The sequence below is a fragment of the Lathyrus oleraceus genome, chromosome 6 (assembly GCF_024323335.1).
Source record: "Lathyrus oleraceus cultivar Zhongwan6 chromosome 6, CAAS_Psat_ZW6_1.0, whole genome shotgun sequence".
Taxonomy (NCBI): domain Eukaryota; kingdom Viridiplantae; phylum Streptophyta; class Magnoliopsida; order Fabales; family Fabaceae; genus Lathyrus; species Lathyrus oleraceus.
The window spans coordinates 314294688-314310858 of record NC_066584.1 but is presented as its reverse complement, the minus strand read 5'-3'; the positions used below and the strand labels follow the sequence as shown (position 1 = coordinate 314310858).

At 33.6% G+C, this 16171-nt stretch overlaps 3 protein-coding genes across 6 annotated transcripts; 1 reads left to right on the top strand and 2 right to left on the bottom strand.

The window, feature by feature from the left end:
• Positions 1–344: 344 nt before the first annotated feature.
• LOC127093006 (protein PHR1-LIKE 1) lies at positions 345–4971 on the top strand. Of its 3 annotated transcripts, none has more exons than XM_051031898.1 (10): positions 345–507; positions 1346–1787; positions 2459–2521; positions 2629–2691; positions 2799–2961; positions 3042–3118; positions 3216–3255; positions 3533–3587; positions 4177–4246; positions 4363–4971. In XM_051031898.1, exons 2-10 carry the CDS (start codon positions 1392–1394, stop codon positions 4642–4644), a joined length of 1209 nt encoding a protein of 402 aa, XP_050887855.1. In that variant the 5' UTR covers positions 345–507; positions 1346–1391; the 3' UTR covers positions 4645–4971. The 3 variants fall into 3 exon arrangements, with proteins under 3 accessions (XP_050887855.1, XP_050887857.1, XP_050887856.1); XM_051031899.1 differs by lacking the exon at positions 345–507 and adding an exon at positions 566–1177; XM_051031900.1 differs by lacking the exon at positions 2629–2691.
• Positions 4972–6053: 1082 nt separating this feature from the next.
• LOC127091165 (uncharacterized) lies at positions 6054–10522 on the bottom strand. Its single transcript, XM_051029723.1, has 11 exons — positions 9849–10522; positions 9595–9653; positions 9454–9509; positions 9135–9201; positions 8994–9033; positions 8627–8731; positions 8494–8525; positions 8296–8356; positions 7918–8009; positions 7622–7828; positions 6054–6288 (listed from the first exon to the last, which is right to left on the bottom strand). Exons 2-11 carry the CDS (start codon positions 9634–9636, stop codon positions 6133–6135), a joined length of 858 nt encoding a protein of 285 aa, XP_050885680.1. The 5' UTR covers positions 9637–9653; positions 9849–10522; the 3' UTR covers positions 6054–6132.
• Positions 10523–11663: 1141 nt separating this feature from the next.
• On the bottom strand, positions 11664–15358 carry LOC127091164 (uncharacterized). 2 transcript variants are annotated; one of them, XM_051029721.1, is made up of 8 exons: positions 14732–15358; positions 13688–14061; positions 13344–13593; positions 13069–13234; positions 12865–12967; positions 12627–12758; positions 12161–12376; positions 11664–12012 (listed from the first exon to the last, which is right to left on the bottom strand). In XM_051029721.1, exons 1-8 carry the CDS (start codon positions 14955–14957, stop codon positions 11731–11733), a joined length of 1749 nt encoding a protein of 582 aa, XP_050885678.1. In that variant the 5' UTR covers positions 14958–15358; the 3' UTR covers positions 11664–11730. The 2 variants fall into 2 exon arrangements, with proteins under 2 accessions (XP_050885678.1, XP_050885679.1); XM_051029722.1 differs by having other exon boundaries at positions 12630–12758; positions 14732–15344.
• Positions 15359–16171: the final 813 nt, after the last annotated feature.

The following is a 16171-nucleotide window of genomic DNA, read 5'->3' as shown; positions in this document are numbered from 1 at the left end:
CAACAACCAAACACTAAATTGAAATATAACACTCCTATAATATAATTATTATTTCATTTTTCTCATGCTATCCAACCACCAAGCATTTGTTTACTCAAAACACATTTGACCATTAATAATATTTTAAGAATTATATTATTAATTATATATAAAAAAACTAGTTCAAATTTATTTATATTTTAAACCAAAACATTTATCATTTTTTGCCTACATTGTTTAAAAAAAAGTATTATTTCAAAATAAAAAATAAACAAAAAAGTAAAGTCAACAATTTATGAAAAGAATTGAAGACATGCATCTGAATCAGACGGTGGAGGCGAAAAAAACATAAATTCTCCATAAAAATAAACACAAAGTGGGGTTAACCTCCTTTTCCTATACCTACGTCCTCTCGTGCCTCTTATAAGCCAAACCACAATCCCCATTTCATATTTTACATATATATTATTAATTAATTAAACTTTTTGCCGCACCTTCTCTTCTTCTTCTTCATTCTTCCATGTCAAGGTTCGTTCACTCTTTCTTCCATTTTCTCTCTATTCAATTTCAATTTCTTTTCTCTTTCTTAGTTTTATTAGATATCATAGATGATCACACTCCACTTTATTAGGTTTTCGACGCTGATTGTGCAGTGAACTGTGATTCCGGATTTGAATTAATTGTGAATTTCAATTTTGCATTGATTTTGCTTATGTCAACTGTTCGAAAATCAATGGTGTCATGATTGTGCATTTGTCTGCGTATTTTTTTCTTGTTTCCACAATTCTTAAGAATATATTCCACTTGCAAAGCAAGCATTAGTTTCCTACTGTTTTTTTGTGCTGCTTTTGTATTCTCAACTGTTTAATTTTCAGATGCACTGTGCTCATATAGTCTTGATTAGTGGCATATGAACACGTGACCTATATGTAGCACCGGCACCTCTTAAAAAACCTGTGTCTCTGTCAGGGTCATTGTCCGAAACTGACAGGCACCTCTTTAAATTTATTCATTTTTTCAAATTATTAACGTGTTGGTGCCGGTGTTGTGTTTCCGGTGTCCGTGCTTCGTAGGGATTTAGGGATTATATTTTGTTCAGTTATATGATAGGTGTTCGCAGTTATATGATTTCTCATTAGTGTATGAGTTTGTTTAGATTGACTTATTTGAGCTTGTCTAATGGCATAAGTAAACTTAGGTAAGCAACTTATGACATTCGATAAATTCTCCAGGATTGGTTATGAAAATAGCTTATGAATTTATATGAGAACAATTTGGATTTATTTTATCTTTTGTTTAAGCTGTTTATCTAGACAGGGTGAGTTAGTTGACACACTATATAACTTACTTTTCATATTGGAATCAGGTCATACAAAGTTGATTGATTCACTTGGAAGCCTTTTGTGGGAGCTATGTCTTCATCTTATCCCTCATCCTCGATGAGGACTGCATCGATTAATTCCAACAACAGAAGTGCTGGACACATGTTTTCAAACCCTGCTGAGCTCCTTGATAACATCCCTTTCCCCCCTGCTTCAGAAATGCATTCTATGCCATTCCCTCAAGAAAGTGATGCTATTTCCTGGGGAACAGATCTCTTTGAAGATATGCTTCCGTTTCCTGATAATGTTCCCATCCAGAATGATCATGTGGAGTACAGTGCTTCTAACGTCTTGGGTGGAAATGCCAAAACAACGGAGTTCAAGGAGTGGGTTGATCAGTTAATGCAAGTTGATGATGATTCTCTTCATCCAGATTGGAATGAACTTCTCGGTGATAATAATATGGCAGAACCAACAGCAGCAGAGGTTTGTATTTTTAAGTTGATTTTAATTTGTACTACCAGGTTTCAAAGTGCTTGCTCCTATCTGTTAAGTCTTCTAGAATATGTGGGTGGCATCTCCTGCTGCTATATGGTTAAGGATCATGGTTATTTATTATGAATGAACTAGTTTCTGATGCACATGAAAATCAGGTCAAGTGGTATGTGTGTAGTTATTTGTAACTATCCAGTTGAGGTTGATATAACATAAACACGAGTATGATTTTCTTTAGTGCATTTAGGTTTATTTTCTTTAAAGAAAATAGATTCATCTATCATCGCCATATGCATATAAGAATGTGTATCTAGTTCATTCCCTATTTCCTTTCGCCCTGTATGTGTTTTTTTATTGTTTAAAATCTACTGTTTATTTTCACTTTATTAGAGTTATGAGTATTAGCTTAGTGTTAAGCCTCTAACTATCACAGTTAGGTTTACTATAAGTAATCTGTTACAACAGCATTGTAACCAACTTTCAATATACAAAGTTCACATTTCACAATTCAATGACTCACTCTCTCTTTCTCTTCTCTATTTCTATGTACTTCTTTGGTTTATAATACACTTAACTCTTGGTCGATAACTTCTATCTTTAATTCTTTGTTTTAATCCCTAAGATGGCTAAATGTACAAATGTACCATTTTCTCTTGTTGCAGGAGGCTCAAATTTCAGTGCAGGAGACTCAAGTTTCACTGCAGCAGTATGTTCCATCTAATGAAGTTAATGTTCTTCCTAATTCTTCTAGTCCATAAAGTCTATTTTTAATTCCTTGTTTTAATCCCTAAGATGGCTAAATGTACAAATGTACCATTTTCTCTTGTTGCAGGAGACTCAATTTTCAGTGCAGGAGACTCAAGTTTCACTGCAGCAGTATGTTCCATCTAATGAAGTTAATGTTCTTCCTAATTCTTCTAGTCCATAAAGTCTATTTTTAGTTCCTTGTTTTAATCCCTAAGATGGCCAAATGTACAAATGCACCATTTTCTCTTGATGCAGGAGACTCAAGTTTCACTGCAGCAGTATGTACCATCTAATGAAGTTAATGTTTTTCCTAATTCTTCTGGATCGACTACATCACAATCTAAGCCTAGAATGCGTTGGACTCCCGAACTTCACGAGGCCTTTGTGGAAGCCGTCAATCAGCTTGGTGGTAGTGAGAGTATGTTCACTTCTTAATTTTGGGCTTCTTGTCCTTCTGATTACAGATTTTCCTTGTTATCTCATGGTGTTCGTATGCAGAGGCCACGCCAAAGGGTGTCTTGAACCTGATGAAAGTTGAGGGCCTTACCATCTATCATGTGAAAAGCCACCTCCAGGTACATTTTTATATTTTTCTTCTTTACTCAAGAGCTCCTTTATAAGTGTGTGTTTTAGTCAAAGGTTTTTAATGAATTATTGTTCTTTTAATTTCAGAAATATAGAACTGCCAGATACAAACCGGAAGCATCAGAAGGTATGTGCAAGTATATATATGGAAATTTAATGTTCATATAACCAGATGGTTTTTTATTTATATCTATGTTTTAGGGCTTCCTAAGTTTTTCCACCAGGGTTTGAACCTTGATCCCTTAATTCTTGTAACATCAGGATAGTCAAACCAGCTGTTCTGTATTGTTGCCTGTTCTCTTTAGGGTTTAGATACACTTAATAATCACATGGATTTGCACCAACTTTATTGTGGATAAATCTGAGGTTACCGGTATGATTGACATTTTCTTTACTACATACAGAAATTCCAGAGAAGTTGACTTCAATTGAAGAAATGCCGCCTATAGACTTAAAAACGTGAGTTCCCTTCCCAACTTATCTAGAAATTATTTGTTTTGTATTGATTGACCCTTTTTTGGTGACAATGACATCCCTAAATTGTGTACATAGAGCAGAGTGTCAATGTGTAATTCTGACCCGATATAACTTGTCATTTATAGCCTTCATCCTAAAATATGTGTCACTTAAGCAAATGAAATATGAACAAGAAACATAATTAATTTTGCATGAGAAAAAGGAGTTACAACTTACTTTATAAAATTGTCCTTTTTTTTGGTATGAGAAAGAGCAATTACAAGAGTTGGAAAAGGGAAGAGTAATAGTAAAGAGTATAATAGAAAAAACTACATTAATACTTCATTGATATTGATTGTAAAAGGACATATAAAATAAGATAATTTGTGTTGGCTAGAATTATACGTATTTGAATTTAATATGTAAACTATGACAAAGATATGACCTAAACTGATTCATACAGATCTAGTGTTTGCTATGATATGATAACTGTTGACCTCATTTCCAATATTTGATGCTATTCCTATCACTTGAGTTTCATTGAGATGAAACATTAATGTTTAGAAACATACTTTGGGTTGTTATTATGCAGGCCTAAGGGCATTACCGAAGCATTGCGGTTACAGATGGAACTCCAGAAGCGGCTTCATGAACAACTTGAGGTATATTTTAGTTGCTAAAGTTCATTGTCTTTACTATGCAATCTTTGGATGAAGGAGTGTTGTTTATCTCCCCATTTTTTGTAAGGAAGATGATCACATGTTTCGTTACTATGCAGATTCAAAGAAAATTACAGATTCAAATTGAGAACCAAGGGAAGCATCTACAGATGATGTTTGAGCAACAGATCAAGTCGGGAGAGCCTTCTGCTCCATCATCTAGCGCCGCACTACCTTCCCCAGTTGAAAATTTAGAAAGCTCAAATGAGGGTCACGAAAAGATTGGAATCAACTATAGCACTCCAGACACAAGCGCAAAGCAAAAGGGAGATGATGCTAAAGTTAGCGATGAACTTGACCAGTTGTCCACACCACCCACAAAACGAGTGAAGACCGATTAGTTGAGTAAAGAAGAATAAGTTTCAACCTTGTGAAGGTGCCTAGTGTTTCTGCTTCTACAGATAACATAACATACTGGAATTTCCTTTTTGCTTTTGACCATGACTTACTTGATCAGTGATTTGGTTTCACAGTATCTATTTCTTGTCCTTGATTTAGTTTAGGGTATAACTTGCATTGGGAAACTTCACTCTAGATATTTGTTGTATATTAATGGAATGTTTGAACACTGGAGCCTAGAAACATAGTTGGCTCCTAGGATGTTTCAACTATATTATTCGCATTCCCTTTTTGCCCATAATACTCTTAATGGAAGTTAACTTAGACAATCTCTCCTCATCCTTTTGGAAAGTAAACTTCTGAAATATCTCTTCATTCTTTTTCTGTTTCCTCTTCCTCCTCTGATCGTGAATTCCATTGTGTTGAGTTAGGATGGCAGTAACATAGCCATCTTTGAGATGAATGCACATAGAGCTCTGTAGAGAAGAATGCATGAAGCCATGAACAAAGCAGAGTTGTGGAAACCAAATCACAATCATTGAAGGGTTTATCATTAAAGTTAAGTTTAGAACAAAGAAGATTCGACCGTATGTCTAAAAACTGCACGTATTTGTGTATTTTATAACTTAATTTCGGAACTGTTAAATGTCTTTTAGCAGTTAACTTCTAGAATATAAATGTATGATATGAAAGGTAGCACAAAAAAGGTTTAACAAAGTCATATTATTCTTGTAGTCAAATTCTAGATCATTTTTTAAAGTATATTTTAGAAGTTAACGTTAAAAAGCTAAGGTGTCCTCCAAAACTTTTGAGGGGGGAGTAAGTTAGAGTGATTGAGTTGTATAAGAAAAATTAAGGGATGCAGATAGAAATTTTCTTTAGCCCAAAATCGGCGGTATTCTGTTTTGAAATATTTAATAATTAAAACAGTTTTTCTAATAATAAAACTTTAAAAATTAAAATCAGTTTTAATTTTGAGTTATAATTTTTTTAAGAATTAAAATGAATTTTAAAAATAAAAGAAAAACTATGATAGGTATATCTTAATCCAAATAATACAATTTAATTTGATTTGAGAAAATCAAATCTATATGATAAAAAATAACTCAAACATATCTGATTCAAATTCAATTTTTTGATTTTCAATTTGGTTAGCTCGTTTACAATTTTCTATTGAATGGATTTTGAACACCCCTACTTTTATTACAAAAAATTATACCGTACTAGACTACTAGAGCAAGAAGCATAAACACGTTAAACTTAGGATGAAACTAATCATAATAAGTAATTTCCTTGTTCCATGAAGTTGTCCCAAGAAGGCAGCAGTTGGTGAGTTGACATGGTTATTATCTTTCCTCATTAAAAAATCGCCATCTTTGTACTTGTTCAATTAAATAAAAAAACATAAGACTTAATTCAATTTACCCTCCTTCTCAATTTATTGTTCAAGATATCAAACTTCAAAATTTTCATGAATATAAAGAAAACTATTATAAATCTAAATCACTAAGACAATCAAGTGCAGCATCAACATCCGGGGTTACAGTAGCAAGCTTGCTGATCTCCCCAATTGAGCTACAATGCTTTTCGGCAGCATTCATTGCAACCAACTCTTGACTAAATATACAATTCATACCCGATGAAACCTGCAACCATTTAAATAAATAACACAAATTTAGCTTAAGCAAAGAGCTATGCATTAACTATAGAGGTACACAAATACTATAAGAAAAATTATTAAGAAAAATCATGAGATTAATGAATTAGATAGAAACATGGTCTTATATAAAACATTATGGCAGAAATTGAGCTATATAGTTGAGCCCGTTTAGTGGGATAAAACTTGATTATTGTTATTGTATGCATAAACAATAAACAAAAATGACATCCCCATAACATCATGAATACCTTATCCATTCCACCTGTCTATTGCATCATCCCTCATTATTGACCTTAAGTCAATTATTATTGTTGACTGACTTCCATTTTTACATGTTTTATTTCTGTTATATATCCCAATTATTTCCAGTACTAATTCAACTGTTTTTAGATAAAAATTGGCCTCTATGATTAGTATAATTCGAGCCTACTCCTTCATGTATTATTATCCAACTTTGAAGTAAATTACCTGTATCTCAAATGAGAATTTGGGAGTAGATTATCTTTAGAATTCTGAGCTCTAGACATTTCACATTCTTTCACTTGAGAACTTGTGACCATTACTCAATTTTAGGAATTTTTTTATTTGAGAAAACATTTTCTGTGATGCACGGACACCTCTAGAATTAAACTTATCCCCGTGTCCAACACGCATGGGTGTCTGACCCTCAGATTGACACATGTCTGACAACTTAGGCAAGTATTTAAAAAAAAACTCCTCTCTTTGTTTTAACAAACCTTAGACACTTCTACGGGGAATAAAATACATAGAAACATTGATGATCAATGAAAGAATTGGGACATAAAATTTGATCATGTCAATTTTAGCTTTTTTAATAACTTTTTTGTAATAAGCAAATTGCTCACTTAAAATGCACATATATTGTTTAATTCCCATTTTTATTACTTCATATATAATTTTCATATTTTATTTAATATAATAAACAAATATATATGAATCGGTGCCAGTGTCTTAAAATTTTTACATTAAAAATGTGCCCGTGTTCGTGACAGCGTGTATGTGTCTAGTGACAGACTAACAGTGTGTATGTGTATGTGTAAGATGTGTGTCAAAAAATCTGTGCTTCATAGAACATTTCTTATTTCCATTTCATGTTTTTACTTTTAATTTCAAAGTTGTCACCTAGTTTTCATTGTGTTGAAAACAACTCTCTTTGTTAATGCCCTCATTTTCTCCATAAAACATAGGTACGGGTAAGACATTTCATTGTGTTGATTATTAAGTATATTAAGAATAAGAACTGAGAAAATACTGCTAGATATGCATCTTGTAATTTATCTTGTGAATGCAGTACTTACATCATAAAAGGTATTTCCAATCTTCAGCTTAACTTTACCACTCTTGTACACAATCATTTTGCCAATTAGACCAGGTGGCATTTCATCCAACTTGAAGAGTTTCGCAGGACGTTTAGAGTTCACCTTAACATCAGCATCTGGTTTTTTAATCATAGGAAAGACTGGTGGTAATCTCATGAAGATTGACCTTGTCTCTGGGTTTTCCTCCTGCCAACAATTTGCTCAAAACACTATTATAATAATTTAAAATAAGTTGAACTCAATAAATTCTATTTCCTGAATTTTGGGTTAATTACCAGAAGGCCAAGCTCCGCTGCTGAATTTGCCGCGTTTTCATCATAAGTTCTGGATTCTGCAGCCTCCCCAAATTCCTCCTTATCAAGATATTCTATTGGAACAATATGTGAAGTTAAAGCCACTTGACTTAGCAACATAGCATAACAACAAAGTGTGTTCTATTTTCAACCTAACTATCTCCAATAGAAGATTGATAATATATAAATGTAACGGTAAATCTAAAATATCACAATCATGTAAAATGCAGAGCAAATTTAGTTACCAAATAGAATAATTTGTATCACTCAACTCTTGTGAAATTGAAATTCCATCTAATTTACTATACTAATCTTCTTTCCATTTTTGCTTTATAATCAAAGATGATTCCAAGAATTTACCTGGGTTGCCTGAATATGGTTTCCTCAAGGGAAGAGCTATTGGATAATCACTGTAGAGGTCCTGTAGCAACATCCAACAGCCAATATTTTAGGATGGAACAAGCATGAACAATTACACTTGCAGGTACATTCACATGGGAAACAAATTGAAACAGAAGTTGAATAAAACATCATATTTATTTCGCTCAGTACACTTACCCATGGTTCTTTGTATTCTTTCCCGTTTGCATCTGTGGTTCAATCGACATAATATGGTTAATAAAAGGAAGTATCATGCAGGAAAGGTTTTGTGGCAATTTATAAAATGAGAACGTCTTTGGTCAAGACATACCAACAAATGCTGAACTTTCAATGCCATTGGTCTTGCTCCCAATACCATATGGTTTATGATGAGCTGATTGGCCTCCAGAACCAAAAGCAATTTGTGAAGCTGACACTGCAAACCATAAAATGGGCAAAACAATTTTAGAAAGCTACAAGGTTGATTCTACTCCTGCTTTCGTGAAAAGGGCGTCATTTCTGACATTATGGTGAGATCTCAGACTAGATGGCAAGCATTCAAATTGTCCAATTTCATCTTCATTTTTTATCAATCAAGCATTCATAGGAAGGGCGCAAGCATTCAGGATAGTAAATGTTAGCTCTACGAAAAACAAGTACCATGTAATCCCAAGAGTAGTACTAAGATACTACTATACCTTTTTTCTCAACCTTCATCCTTGCCTTCCTCTCATTTTCCTACAAAAGTTTAATAAATAAAACTTCAAGATAACAAAACTAAATTGAAGTCAGAGAAAACTTGAACAAAGGATTATCAATCAAATCAAAATAATATGTACATGGAAACGCCGAAGGAGTTCCTTAGCCTCTGCCGCTGATGCTTTATTATCCTCCTCAACCAGTTCACTGCAGAAACAGAATAAATAACAAGGAGCATCAAATTAAGTCAGTGTTCTTAAATAGCATCACTATAGGCCTACAACACTATTGTGTAACTCAAGTTGAACAAATTAAATTACTATTGTTCTACGATAAGGTATTTAGTTTAAAATGTCTTCAAAATCGACTGATTAGCGGAGTCTGAACAAACCGTTATGTTCTAATATCCGCAATTGATAACACTAACAGAAAACTATTGTGAAACAGATTGATACAAACCTTTTAACTTCTATCTTTGGCACTCTTTTAGGTGGAGCTTTTGGTGCATATTTAACCTGCAAAAAAAGCACATGTGATTTGCATTCGCTAAAAGAAAATTGAAACAAATAAAATATCTAACATAATGAAATCAAATCAAACCTTTCTTCGTGCTGGAGGCTTTAAATCAGAATTTGAATCCATAATAATCCAATGCCGATCTTAAATTAAAACCGAAAAAACGAATTATAAATCAGATAATAGGTCAATGATTTGCAATACAATGAATAAACAAAACAATGTTGTGAACGTCGCGCAATGCATAGTTCAATCTTCAAGGCAATGTTAATTAATGAAAGCAGAGCATGTTATGTTGTTAACCTGAGAAGTGAAAAGGAATGGAAAACTGAGTTTACCGGAAACCGCCGTGTGATGATCGGAAATCGAGAGATTGCGGTGGAAAGACGCCGGCGAGAGGTTTTGGTTGAGGCTTAATGCAAGAGACGGCTGCGATGGTCTACTTCAGAATTCAGAACTCGCAGGGTTTTTACTCTTTTTTTTCTAATAAAACCTTATAAGCTAACTAGATTACTAAATTACCCTTAACTAGCGCTCTTTAATATTATCGATTTAGTGGTTTTTTTGAGTTTTTGAAAGACGGTTATGAAGTGGCTCCGACTACGTGCAACAGATTCGGCTGTGTGGCATTTGCTCAAGTATTTATAATCAGTTTTTGAAAAACGGTTACGGTTACGGTGGTTGAAGGTTCGGTGAACGGAGATTACGGTTACGGTTACGGATTCGTAGTGGTTGAAGGTTTGGCTATGGAGTTTGGAGTTTGGTGAAGGTGGTTGATGAATTGAGGTTGAAGGAATTGAAGAGAGGAAGAATCTGGATGAAGAGAAGTGAATCTGTTATGTGGAAGGATCTGGAAGAAGACAACGGAGGAGTCGCGCCGATTCGTTGAGAACTCTTCCGAGCGTGTCATTAGAGGTATTTTTCTGGACCTTCGTTGTTACTGAATTGTTTTGGACTTTGTTTCAGCAAACCAGTTTCAGGTTGTGATGTTAGTGGGCGCATTCTTGGATCTAAAGCCCAAGGCAATCTCTGTTTTACTTTATACCTCCAGTCTAACAGTACACCCTCCTGCAGTTGGGCCCTAGGTAGTTTCAGGCCCATGCCGTCTTCGGAGATGGATTCAATTCCATTTTGATTAGTTAGTAATAGTAATGGTAATTAGGATTTGTTTAGAATTTAATTGATAATTTTGTTTAGGCTTTATGATTTGGTATTAGATTTTAATTTAGATAGTTAGATAATTTTAGATCTTGATTTGTTTATTGTGAATATTAATTGTGATTAGAATATTTTAGATTTAACTTTGATTTTTGATTTTAGATCTTAATTCGAAAATTGTGGATATTAATTGATTGTTAATTTTGGAATTAATTTTAGTTTGTTGACTTTAATTCGGTGATGATTGGTGTGATTTTCATTGGTCGGTTAATTGTTTAGATTTTATTTTGTTAATATTTTTAGAATTGATATTTGGATTTAATTCTCTTATATTTTCTACTTTGATTCCTAATTTCTAACCATTAATTCCATTACTCTAACTTCTAATTCTTTAATTTTTAACTCTAACATTTATTTTTCGCATTTCTAACTTCTAACTCTTTACGTTTCTAACTCCTTTAATTTCCGCATTTTATAATTCCGCATCTAACTCCTAACATATAATTCCGCATTTTACTGGGACCTTTACGCCGCAATGTTTTCGCCTGTTTGTTAGATCGGATCATAAAGAGAGCTGTCATCATATGAAAATTGCTGCATTGTAATATGAAGTGAAAATGAAGCAGGAGTATTGCCTTCAATTAGTTGCCTACTTGGTTTCATTCTAATTTTCGTTAAGAAACCAATATTTGTATCTGCATCTATGTTTGGTTACGGATCTTGCATTTTTGTGAGTAGTATCTTGGTCTGTATTCATTGTTCATTGATCAAGTTTTGGCTATTTTTTTAACTGACTTGGTAAAATTTGTTGACTACTGTAACTCTTTTCATTTTGATAGTTTGAATCTGCTCTGTTACCTTTTCTTTTCACCAAGGTGGTTATTGATTTTTCTTTACATTTTATATATTCTTATCTAAAGAAATCAATCATATTCTTGAAGGATACCTCCTATGAATGAAATCCCAAGACAGAACAGAGAAGAACAAGGCAAAAATTAAAGGGTGGAACAAATAATCAATCATATTATTGTCATATTTACAAATGATCAACTATACAAGACATTACCAAAATCTATCCTTGTTGACACTCAAGTATCCAGCCATTACTTTACCCCCGGTATTTCTCATTCCATCTATAAGGAAGGACCAAGTAGAACCCAATGCCCCAACAAAAAAATCTGAATCAGCAGCCATTAAGAAATTAACTAGTGGATAATTAGTGCTGGTCTCTCTTCCCAGGCTGGCTTCATAATCCGCCATTGACATATTAGCCCTAGCTTGTCGTCTTACCTTTGTATAGTAAAAGTTCCAATGTGAATATTCTTTGGTTTTGACAATCACTTGCTGAATCAAACCAACAGTAGAATTTGTATTAGACTCTAACAAACTGGTAATTAGATTCAGACCATCGGAGCAAGATCAGACGAATGGGCTGTTCTTGGTTCGATAGTCCAAATTGTTTAACTGCAGCCATGCGGAATTCCATGATTACCTGCATCTCAGTAGAAAGCCAAATGCTATTAAGATTTGGAAAGTGACTCCGAATCTGATCAGCAAGCTGCATATATTCTTCAAATTCAACAACCTTCATTTCGCCTGCTTTGTCTCCCATCCTTACATGCATGCTTAGAAGAGGCCTAGGGACCCAAGGCTTGTGATTCGACCATACATATTCATCAATTTCAGACCTTGGTCTGTCATTGCTTTCCTGAGACAAATGAGTATAAAAGGAAGTATATACATTTCATGAATACTAACTCAAGACCAATATTTACCTAATATGTAAAACTTCTGCCGTGTTTATCAAACAATCAGAACAACTATCCTCAGGGTAAAATTAGGTAGTTTTTCTTATAGGGTAATTTTTCATGCTTCGACTTTGTATTATGATGAAAAGCAAAGTTAAATATAACATACTTTACTCATTATAAGAAAAAGAGTGCAAAAAATTTTACAACCACCTTGGACCAGTCTGCAGCCAGACTTTGAAGAGTCATTTTTGCGGCTAATTTTCCGAATGCGGCGTGACGGGCCTTATTCATTAAATTGCATGTGTATTCAGTTGGAAACCTCATTAAGTAGCGTACAGCCTGAAAACAATATGTATGATAGCAAAATTACGGTTCGTTTGAATTGATTTATTTGAGTTTATCTACTGAGATAAACACATACTCTTCCTGCATGTCAAACAAGTACCTGTGCTCTCCACCACCTTCTATCCATTTTTCTATGAGAAATCAACAAACTCCCATTTATAGAAGTTGTAGGTTGCAAATAAATCCATGGAAGTCCCCACTTCCTGAAGTATATATTAGCATTGGAAGAACAAAACAACTGTCAGTACATTCAGAATCTCAGTATGGAAGCAATTCATCATAGATGCAGTTCTGAGAGATTTACCTAGGAGTTGGTCCTGTCCATATATGCTTTGACGTATAATTTTCTTTTGTGGTCACAACTCCTTTGCTCCGCGCCCCTTCACTTTTCATAACTTCAAATGCACGCTGACGGCATTCAAGGGATGTTTCCAGAAAGAAGTAACAACTCCAACTAGACCTGGAAGACCCTGCATGTAAAAGTTCACCTTTTTATATCATCGCATTCGTACTTTTTTTTTTACTTTGCCAACATTATTCATAATATATGAAGATGAGGATTCTCAGAAAATCATATACCTTTGCAACCATCGTGATCGGCTCTGTTGTAATGGTTGGTAACTAGGACTCTTCCTTCGTTGATCGCAATACCAAGAAGTCCACTCATTGAAGCGATCTGAGCTCCAATTCCAAAACCAGGCAATCTTTCCCAATCAGCAACAAGGAACTTCACATTCGGGTCGTTACAGTTTAAAGGGTGTTGATGGATCCATATGTCGCGCTGCACTTTTCTAGTCAAGGGATAGTTATCTTCATCAGATCCTACAATCTGCAAAAAAATGTTCTGATAAGCCCTTTTATGTTCTAACAAAATTCATATTATTCCTTAAACTTAATGCATGGTTGTTAGTTGAAAATCGCACCCACGGCGGATAGGCCCCTTCAGATACGGCCACATCATGCTTTGGATTTTGTATGTGCTCATTTGGAACAACGGGCAAAGTCTGCAAAAACCCCTTCCAACTTGTCCATAACGGAAACCTCTCATTTCCTACACGCTCGTCAAAATCGTGATATAGTTGTGTTTTCAACTTGCAGTTTTCCAAATGTGGAGCTTTAGGCAAACTAGACCATAAGTCCCAATTGTCCTCATTTGTAGATTTATTCAACACTGCACTCCAAACTGAATAAAGCGACGAGATTCTTTCATCGTTGTCTCTCTCAACAGTGCTCTTCAAATCCAACAATCTCTTAGTTTCCTTATGCTTAACATTGCAGTTGGCTCCTGTAACCATGTCTGAGAAAACAAATAAATCATGTTCCTCTATTAATTTGGATTAATATATATAGCCATAATAACCAGATTAATTCCTGCATTACTATATATCATGATCAGTAATAAGTGATTATTTAAAGAATGTCATCATAAACTAATAGGATTATGCAAAACATTGCATATAGTCTTTCCTCCTATCCTATCCCTAACACTCGACTGTTTGAATTGACTTATTTAAACTTATCTATTGACATAAGCACTTGTGAGACTATTTGGAATAGCTTATGTAAGCTGCTCATGGTGTCCACAAGTTGCTTCACACACAAGCATTAACTCCTTCTTATCAAGTTAGCTTCATTGCTAACTTAAAATTCATTGAATACACCAAACTTTGATTAAAACAAAAATGAGCAGGATTCATAACATTTGTAGTACGACACCTCTGAAAGAAGACGTGTTTGTGTTTGTTGACATGATATTTGTGATTATTGACACTTATATGATTACGTGATTACATTTAATTTATTCAGTTTTTTTCCAAATTATTATCGGTCATAATAAGTTGGGTCAGTGTCGTGTCCGGTACCTGTGTGTCCGTGTTTCATACCTCATAACAGATAAGTTAATTTTCTTCAAGAAAAAGAGGGAAAAAAACAAGGATGAAAATAAGAAATTGTTGAAACTAACTTACTGATATTGTTGTGAGACGTAGAATTATGATCCATTGACATAGATGAAAACAAAACGGGGCCAAAGTGAAAGGTACCAAAAGAAGTTAAAGCAGCTAGGAACAGAGAAGTTAAGCAAACTCCAGAGAGAAATCCAACCACACAAATTTGACAAGAAAATGAACTTCCCATTTGTAGTGCTCTTTGAGAAACCACTCTCTCAATAGATTTCTGATTCAATGCTTCCATTGTACTGTGGCAACTATTTCAATGATCAACAAACTTCAAAAATCACACAATTATGAGAAAAAAGGTAGGTATGAGTTGTGACTTTGATAACTGGTTATGCAATTGGAAAGTTGAAAAGAAAAGCATCATAAGAGAACACAGAAACAAACACATGCAGAGAAAAGAACAAAAGTTTCAATCAGGGAAGAAGATAAGAATATGACACAATACAATACAACAGCTTTACGAGAAAGAAAGCCTTTGGAACATCAACACATATTTTTTATATATAATAATAACATGTGTGATGTGAAATGTTAATATAGTATAATAAATTTGCTTATAAGATAGATATCAATAACAAACACAAGACTAACACATCAACATTAAATGTATCAGAATAAGATAGGTCTTTAATTTTGGTCCGTGAAATAATATGATTTATTTGAAAAGGGGGAAGGAAACACTGGTTGAGGATATTTAAGCATAGGGAGTGCTTCAAAGTTTTAATGTAACCTTCAGGTATAGAGTGATGGTGGGTCTAAAAGAAGATAAATAATAACTGTTATGTTTCTCTCCTTAATACCTGTGAAATAGTCAAGATATAATTATTATTATAAAAAAAAATTGTAAATTTATTTAATAAATGTGAATGGTCAAAATATAATAATTATTATATTTAAAAAATAATAATTTTTTTTTTTTAATAAATATGAAAAATGATATAAGATTTTATAAAATATAGACATTCATCGATCATTATTATAATTATATTTGATTTTTTTTTTATACATTTGACCATTAATGTATCTAATTTATATATGATCTAGATAACTAACGGTCAAATGTACCCTAAAAAAAGTCAAATTTACTTATAATAATAATAATAAAAAATATATAACTAACTCTTTTTCTTAATTAAATTTTAACTTATCTCAAATATTAATTTAAAAGATTAATGTTCTTAATGTAACATAATATCAATCCAATCAACTCTATAATACAATTAGATGAGTGTAGACAAGGGGTGGACAGCGTTCGGTTATGAGTGGTTTTGGGTCCAAAATAGCTAATCCGAACTAACTCACAGTTAAAAAAGTTGAACCCAATTTCACCCAAAATTAAGTTCGGTTTTATCGGTTGATGGGTTAACGGTTGAAACGGTTCAATTGGTTAGGTAGAATCGATTTGGACCAATAAATTCTAACTTGAATTCTATCATTTCCGTAACACTC

What these genes read in the sequence shown, in the direction of transcription:
- LOC127093006 (XM_051031898.1), top strand. Translation starts at nt 1,392, where the DNA reads ATGTCTTCATCTTATCCCTCATCCTCGATGAGGACTGCATCGATTAAT. An exon ending in TCAGCTTGGTGGTAGTGAGA is followed by an intron (nt 2,962 to 3,041) that starts GTATGTTCACTT and finishes GTTCGTATGCAG; the next exon opens with AGGCCACGCCAAAGGGTGTC. An exon ending in CCGCCTATAGACTTAAAAAC is followed by an intron (nt 3,588 to 4,176) that starts GTGAGTTCCCTT and finishes GTTATTATGCAG; the next exon opens with GCCTAAGGGCATTACCGAAG.
- LOC127091165 (XM_051029723.1), bottom strand. Translation starts at nt 9,636, where the DNA reads ATGGATTCAAATTCTGATTTAAAGCCTCCAGCACGAAGAAAG. An exon ending in TGAAAGTTCAGCATTTGTTG is followed by an intron (nt 8,526 to 8,626) that starts GTATGTCTTGAC and finishes ATTGAACCACAG; the next exon opens with ATGCAAACGGGAAAGAATAC. An exon ending in ACCATATTCAGGCAACCCAG is followed by an intron (nt 8,010 to 8,295) that starts GTAAATTCTTGG and finishes TTGTTCCAATAG; the next exon opens with AATATCTTGATAAGGAGGAA.
- LOC127091164 (XM_051029721.1), bottom strand. Translation starts at nt 14,957, where the DNA reads ATGGAAGCATTGAATCAGAAATCTATTGAGAGAGTGGTTTCTCAAAGA. An exon ending in TGGACAGGACCAACTCCTAG is followed by an intron (nt 12,968 to 13,068) that starts GTAAATCTCTCA and finishes TATATACTTCAG; the next exon opens with GAAGTGGGGACTTCCATGGA. An exon ending in CTGCAGACTGGTCCAAGGTG is followed by an intron (nt 12,377 to 12,626) that starts GTTGTAAAATTT and finishes CATTTGTCTCAG; the next exon opens with GAAAGCAATGACAGACCAAG.